Source organism: Cebus imitator, unplaced genomic scaffold (genome assembly GCF_001604975.1).
Source record: "Cebus imitator isolate Cc_AM_T3 unplaced genomic scaffold, Cebus_imitator-1.0 Scaffold78, whole genome shotgun sequence".
Lineage (NCBI taxonomy): Eukaryota > Metazoa > Chordata > Mammalia > Primates > Cebidae > Cebus > Cebus imitator.
Window position 1 is genome coordinate 1,840,607 of NW_016107393.1, and position 8,038 is coordinate 1,848,644.

Consider the following 8,038-nt stretch of genomic DNA (forward strand, 5'->3'; position numbering starts at 1 on the left):
GTTGCCTGTGCTGGAGTGCAGCGGCACAATTTTGACTCACTGCGATCTCCACCTCCAGAGTTAAAGTGATTCTCCCACCTCAGCCTCCTGAGTAGCTGAGACTATAGGTGTGTGCTGCCTCACACACTAAAAATTTTTGTATTTTTAGTAGAGATGGGGTATCACCGTGTTGGCCAGGCTGGTCTCAAACTCCTGACCTCAAGTGATCCATCTGCCTTGGTCTCCCAAAGTGCTGAGATTACAGGGATGAGCCACCACAGCCAGGCTTCATCTTAATAAGAAATATTTTAATGAATATTTCTTTCTTTTGTTCCCATGCTACTCTTTTTGCCATTAATAGAAGAGAGAACAGGGTTTCAACAATAAGGGAATTAAGTAAAAACATAGGTGATAAAACTCTCTTCAGACCTTCCCAACGAATGCCAAAGAAAACTTTGCATAGAATGTAAAAATACATTGATTATGCTCTTATCAGAAGCCAAATACTGATGATTTCCCCCATAAACTATAGAAATTCCTATGAACCATAATCTAAGCATCAGAAAATTCCCAAACCCAGAATTATTTTTACACTATTCTGGATTCTAGTTGATCTTCATAATGATAACCAAGAAGCACCGTTCAGGATTCTGACTTAGCATTTCAATCAATTTATATGTTTATTTCATACAACCCCAGAAAGGTTAAGTAACTTGGTCAAGACCACTTAGCCCTGAGATCAAGAGAACCAGATCTTCTGACTCCAAGGCCAGAATTGTTATTTTTCACATCACATCTAAAAAAGAATAAATTAAATTTAATTTTAAAAACCTTTTACCTTATTTTTCATTGATATTAATGGCTAGATGTTATCTTTTGTGCCCATCACACATACCTGTAGGCAGGATCACATTTAATGAACATGGAATAAGATTAGAGCATAAGTAAGAATTAATTTTTTTTGAATATCCAGAGCAAGATTTCCTTATAAACGGCAAACTATCTTTAGCATTCCCACCTTGAAGAAAACCACTACTTAGCCTTGCCCTTGAGTTTTTGTAGCATTATTTTGTTAACACACTTTAGAGTGGCAACAGAATGTGTAGCTACTTTGGAGGAACCATTATTTGAGGTTTGTATAAAACCCTCAGGTCAAGATTGTGATTCTGGGCCATCCACAGTGGCTCCTGCCTGTAACCTCAGCACTTTGGAAAGCTGAGGCCAGAGGATCACTTGAGGTCAAGAGTTCAAGACCAGTCTGGCCAACATGGTGAAACCTCATCTCTACTAAAAACACAAAAATTAGCCAGGTGTGGTGGTGCACACCTGATACGTAGGATCCCAGATACTTAGGAGGCTGAGACATGAGAATCATTTGAACCCAGGAGGCCAAGGTTACAGTGAGCTGAGATCACACCACTGTACTCCAGCCTGAGTGACAGAGCAAGAGTCTGTCTCAAAGCAAGCAACAACCAAAAAAACCGATTCAGCAATTAAAACTATCATATACCTTACCATAAACCTCCCACTTAATGTGACAGCAAAACGTAACTGGTTCCAAATATTTCAGTAACTAAGGCAACTTTGCATTTACTTGTAAGCAGAGAAAGAATCAAGAATAAAATCTTTTGTGGTCCTAACATACAGGACCAAAGGCCTATAGTACTCACAACAGAAAATAGTATTGCAATGTTGTTGTTGTTTCTAATTCTAAGTGTTTGAGATTTAGCTCCAAGAAAAACGATCCTGAGCACTTTTTCAGGTTAAAAAGATGCTAGGAGTCTTCCTTTGAGGCACATGGTTTATTTACTAAGAATGTTATCACCTTTTTCTCCCTAAAACATTTCTGTTTTCTCAGATAGTCAGAGATGTATTTCCTCCTATCTCCAAATGTAATGACTGTAGCATCTGTATCCACTTTTAATCCATCAATATGACAGCCCTCCAGATCAAGTATATGATTTGACATATTTTACAAACTGGTTGTAACAGCTTCAAATAAAAGCCAAAAGCTGCAAGTGATAGTTCTGTCCTCAAAAAGCAAAAGCTGGGTTGAAGGAAGGGGACCAGGATGGAGAGAGGAGAGGAGAGGCTGTTCTGTGCTCCATGCTCAAGGAGTAAGCACTCCTCAGTGCAGGCAGAGTTTAGCTACTTTGTATTTACCCTGGGTATTTTAATAGGTACAGTGTTGTAATTATGAGATTATATTTGTATATGTATTGGTTTACTGTAGTCATTGGCTCTGAATGAAGCAGAATGGCCATTCCCTGGAGCAGATGCCCTCTTTACTAGGCACTGACATTTATATCTTTACATCTTCTAATTGCTGATTTTAATGGGAAGGAAAAGAAGGCGATTTTTTCACTGGGCCTTATCTTCTCACAGATCTTTAACTTGAGGCTTGATATAATTCCAGCTAGCTACATCTGTACTCTACAAATGGAACATGTTTCTGTGTATCAGTGGGATGGATGTTTGTTCTCAGAGGACTCACTATACCTTAGTCCACAGGGTCCTTGTGGGGTTGCCATGCTTATGTAAAACTGTTCTCTTCTTGTAATAAATGCAGTTGCTCCACATAATAAATTGTGTTGTAGCAAGTAGTGTTTTGCTGATACTAACTCAAAGCATGTTGGAGGTAGTGTCACGTAGAGAACTTAGAATTGTTGTACTTTCAGTGTTATGTTCTTTATTATGGTTGTCAATGTCTACACTGTTCAGTGAAGACATCTTTTTGTTTGCACTTGTTAGTTCTGCAGCACTGTCATATGTATTAATTATGTGCTCCTGGAAAATGAAAATACAGATATTTTCTTTAAACAGACTAAAATATAATTCTATAAACCAAAGCAAGTTCGTTCGATTTCTAACTAATTTTTAAGATAATTACCCAGCTTTGAAACAACTTCCAAGCCTCAGAAACTAAAAATGTGAAAGAATTTTCAATGAAAACAATATTTTTCATCACAGGCTGCAAAAAGTAATGTATATGTAGTGTTAGATTGGGCTTAAGTTTATGGGCCTCACTCTGAGGGAAAGAAAATTTCATGAATCACTTTTATGAAATCTATTAACTCTTTCAGCCCACTAACCTGAAAAGTAGCAATCTTATATTATAAAAAATTAACACCTTAATTTTGAGCCATGTATTTCCTTCTTGCTGGTAGGGTCTGGCTCATGATGGTTTCAAAAGTTAGAGCTAAGAACATCACAGACATTACCGTCTAGCTTGTGCCTGTATACTTGTTCTGTTTTATGCTTGCTTATTATTTTTAAATTACATGTTTGGTTTTTATTATTTTAAGGCACTCAACCAGAATGCTGAACTAAGGAGTCGGTTGAACAGAATACATTCAGAGTCTATTATTTGTGATCAGGTTGTCAGTGTAAATATTATTCCTAGCCCTGATGAGGTAAGACTCATTGTGAATAGATGCAGAGTACCTATTTTTTCCGCCTAAATTTACTGCATATTTTTGTTTATTTATATCCAGTTCTTTCACTGTTAATAAGGTTCCTTCCATGAATATTTGTGTTGCTGACAGTTCAATGTTCTTTGAAGTAAAAGATATATAGGAGCTTGACGTCCTTTATTCCTGGTGATCAGGGTCTATTTTTATTTATTCCTATGTTCACCTGATCCCACTGAATATTTGATTTATATATCTAATCCAGCTTTTTAATTTTCAGTGTCTGTCTCATTCATCATTAGAAATGTTCAGTAGCATCAAATGGCCAGTGAAATGTTGGGGGGGAAAAAAAACCTTTTTAGCTGAGAAGTTGCTAAGTAAAAGTGTAAGGTTTGTTTTGAAAGCCCTATTTAAGGAAAGAAGTCACCTGACCTTGTTAAGATAATACTAATGGTGCTGCTACAGCCACTGCTGCTGCTGCTAATTAATAGCTGACACGTGTCAAGTGAATGAATGCTTACTATGTGCTAGGTATTGTGTTAACGACTTTGCATATGTTACCTCATTTGACACCCTCAACAACACTCTGTGTTAGGTGGTATTATTATTCTGTTTTTCAGACTGAAGAAATGTTAAGAGAATAGGAGAACATTCAGTATTTGGGCTAAACTGTTTATGACTCTTCATAAAATTATTTTATAGCATGAGAACTTCACACTTTTCAACAGTAATGTTAGAGCCTTATATACAGTGATGATATATAAATAACAAAATGAGATGTTTAACTGATATAAAGGTTATGTTTGTACCAAAAACATACATTTTACTAGAAATCTATAGGTACAGGGTTCTAACTTCTTAGGAAACATTATTCCAAGACAACTTCTTCGACTTAAGTTTTCCACCCTAAATATCTGTTCACCTCCATGGGCCCCGTGTTCTCATACTTATATTCACTCAACTGCCCAGAAAATTTGTCATTCAAAAGTAATTTGATAATCTCAGTTGGAATCTTCTTTTCAACCTGAAATGTGTAATATATATGTGTGTATATATATATATATATATATAGTCATTCATTAGACATGTATATATGACTCTTACATAATTTTTTGATTGAAACTTAAATAGCTTCCTTGAAAACTATCACTTATTGAATAAAAGTATAATTTGAAATAAGATTCAATATTTCAGTCATGTGTTTTATTGGTTAAAATTCATGATCAAATTGGAAAGTGACATATATAGTCTGTCTCAAAAATTGGTTTTATAGATTGTTTTCTTAGCATGTCTCTAGTAGTTTCTACAAATACCTCTTTATGTTTAATCTACTGCTAGAATATGACAGACCTAAGAATAAGAGAATGATCTTTTCTCTATAATCAATTCAGGATATTCATAGCGGCTTAAACTGTAAAATTCCTCTTAGTATCAATCAACCAAAGATTTAAAATCAAGGCACAGTACCAACACCTTTCAGCTATTCCTTTTGGGGACTTTAGACACCTTGGAAGGACACTTATACAGTGGTCATTACTGAATTGTAAGTGAAAATTACTTGTGGTTGCCACTTTTTAACACACAGTATTAAAGAGCAGAAATATGGCTAATTCGAAGGAATAGCTACTCTAACGGGGAAAAGCAATTACACTTTATTCTTCTGTCTTCTGCAGGCTGGTGAGCAAATCCATGTCAGTCTCCCCCTATCACAGCAAGTAGCCAATGAGAGCCGCCTCTCTATGTCAGAGTCTGTTTCTGAGTTCTTTGATGCCCAAGAGGTGCTTCTCTCTGCAAGTTCATCAGAGAATGAGGTATGTACGCCTCCTTGACTCGTCAGCCTCAGCTGCTTGTGACTGAGTTTGGGTTAAAGAAAATAAAACTGTGGAACGTTTTGGTGATTATTTTCATTTGTTTGTTTGTTTACATCATAGTAAGATGTCTAAATTGCAGCAAAGCCAAAGGCACACAAACGATATCAGTTCCCAGTTACTGAGCACTTAACGTTTCTGAGCATCAAGAATTTAAACTTAATGAATTAAGGGAAAGAATCAACATTTATTCAGAGTGTCTTCTATGATTCATATTTCAGGGTAACCAAAGAGTTTATGACAGAGCTCTTTATGGAAGAAGACTAGCTAATAAATATTGAAAGAATGGGAAAATTAGGAAAGCACCTAATGTGCCTACACAGACACATACATATTAGATATTTTTACTAGGGACAGGAATTTTAGCTTAGAAGGATAATGTGTAGCATATAGCTAGTTGGGTAATTACAGTTTTTGGAGGTTAACCAGTGACTCTCATAAAAGCTGAATTAGATTGCCCTTTTTGCTTATGATTCTTGCCAAGGTCTTGGAAACAGGGAACCTCTTTCTTGGTCAGGTTGCAGAAATTAGTTATTTTACTACAATGTAGTCAACTTTTTTTTTGGCATGAGGAAAGCAGCCAAAACTGTTTTCCACACAGCTGACTAGGAATTTTGTCATTTGGGATTGCAAATCTGTATTTCATTTTTACAAAAAAGAAATGAAATAATTGCTAAACATTATTTCCTTATGCATAGAAAACAGATTGGAAGGAAACGTCCTGACAATTAGTAGTAGTTGTTTTTGGATGATGTTTGAAATTATGAGTGATTTTAGAAACAAAGACAAAGTGGAAAAGAGAAAGCAATAATGAATACATATCATTTTTATCATGGGAGAAAAGTAAAATAGAACTCTTAGATACTGAATTTGTCAGCATACCAAGGCATGCACCTGCCTCTCAGATCCTGAGGCATGCATTAATAAGTTCACAGAGACTCCCATTCGCAGGCTGGAATGCTAATTTAATGATTTGTGATGGTAACTGATGCATACGCTCAGATGTACAGGATAATCATCCTTGCTGATTAGTGCCTCTTTTCCTGTAGGCAAATATGCATGGCAAGCCTAATTCTAGTCAGAGATTACCTGGTGAGCAAGGGAAATGAGTAAACTTAAGGCAAGGAGGACCAGAATATTAGAGCTTCATACTCGTTCTCCATCATAGGGATACTCTGCCACAAGGACTTGGTGTTTGTGTCTGTCTGCCTGCACCCCCAGGGACCACCATGCTGTGGATAATGCTACCAGAATTTCCTTTTCTGACTCTGCCTTGCTGAGCTCCATTGCTAACTCATCCTTCATCTTTCTTTTTGTTGTTGTTTTTTTGTTTTGTTTTGTTTTTGAGATGGAGTTTCACTCTTGTTGCCCAGGCTAGAGTGCAATGACGCAATCTCAGCACCACAACCTCCACCTAAAGGTTCAAGCGGTTCTCCTGCCTCAGCCTCCCAAGTAGATGGGATTACAGGCATGCACCACCACGCCTGGCTAATTTTGTATTTTTAGTAGAGACAGGGTTTCTCCATGTTGGTCAGCTGGTCTCAAACTCCCAACCTCAGGTGATCCGCCCACCTCAGCCTCCCAAAGTGCTGGGATTACAGGCTTAAGCCACCACACCCGGCCCCTTCATCCTTCTTAATCAGGCTACAGTCAGACTTGACTGCATTATCTGAGCTCTGACCTATCATCTGATGACTTCCTAGCTTATCTCTCTGAGATCTATTTCCAAGTACCTGGGGCACACTGAGCTGGGTCCCCAGGCGCTGCTTGCCCTGGACACTGGGTATATAGAAACGAAGAGGATGTGAAGCAGTTTATTGCATGAGTCCAAGCAATATGGCGGTACCACCCTTGGACAGGTGAGGGGTAGGGGAGTGAATGTAGTGGCAGAGAGCGGGATGAGAAGGTGGAGGGAGGGGGCGCAGGGAGATGAGACATTCACTGTGAGGCAGTATGAGTGTGTCAGACCTCTCAGTGGAGTTACCTGTCAGGCATTTGAATATTTAAGTCTAAATCTCAAGGACAGAACCGTTTGGGAGAGAGTTAGCCCAGGATCTACATAGCCAGCCACCTGTTAGACACCAACACCTGTTGCTCACAGAACCTCTAATTCAGCACGTCCCAAAAGAGTTTATTAACAAGCCCCTTCCACATACACAGCCCCCACCACTCCCTCTGGGGGATAGCCCCAGTCTGCCCAGACCTCTCATATTGCCGATCTAAGTGCCCTTCTACCCAACTGTTCACACCAAATGCCTGAAGATTTTCCTTCACTCCTTCTTTCTCTTTACTACCACCGGCCTTGATTCACTCAGGCTCTGTAGCTTCCGTCATCTAAATACTCTCAGATCTGTACATTTTCCTGCAGTTTCACTACCACTGCTCCAATTCACTTCCCATCTGCTTCCCACCTAGATCACCCTATCAATCTCATAACTTTTCCAATCTGTCATCTTGCTGCCCCCCATTATATATATATGTGTGTGTGCATATATATGTGTGTGTTTGTGTGTGTGTGTGTGTATACACATATATATATATATATATATATATATATATATATATATATTTCTCTTACATATTTTTTGATTGAAACTTAGCTTCCTTGAAAACTATCATGTATTGAATAAAAATATAATTTGAAATAAGATTCAATATTTCAGTCATGTGTTTTATTGGTTAAAATTCATGATCAAATTGGAAAGTGACATATATAGTCTGTCTCAAAAATTGGTTTTATAGATTGTTTTCTTAGCATGTCTCTAGTAGTTTCTACAAATA

The 8,038-nt window shown here is 37.7% G+C and overlaps 1 protein-coding gene across 17 annotated transcripts in view; it reads left to right on the plus strand.

Annotated features, from left to right (window-relative positions):
* Positions 1–8,038, plus strand: part of OSBPL6 (oxysterol binding protein like 6) — a 207,281-nt gene that overhangs the window by 178,156 nt on the left and 21,087 nt on the right. For 15 of the 17 annotated variants that reach the window (XM_017532670.2, XM_017532668.2, XM_017532669.2 and 12 more), the window contains 2 exons: positions 3,285–3,392; positions 5,063–5,200. In XM_017532670.2, coding sequence (XP_017388159.1) covers positions 3,285–3,392; positions 5,063–5,200 — 246 coding nt within the window. The remainder of the gene's footprint in view (positions 1–3,284; positions 3,393–5,062; positions 5,201–8,038) is intronic. The other 2 variants (XM_037740035.1, XM_037740038.1) reach the window with 1 other exon arrangement.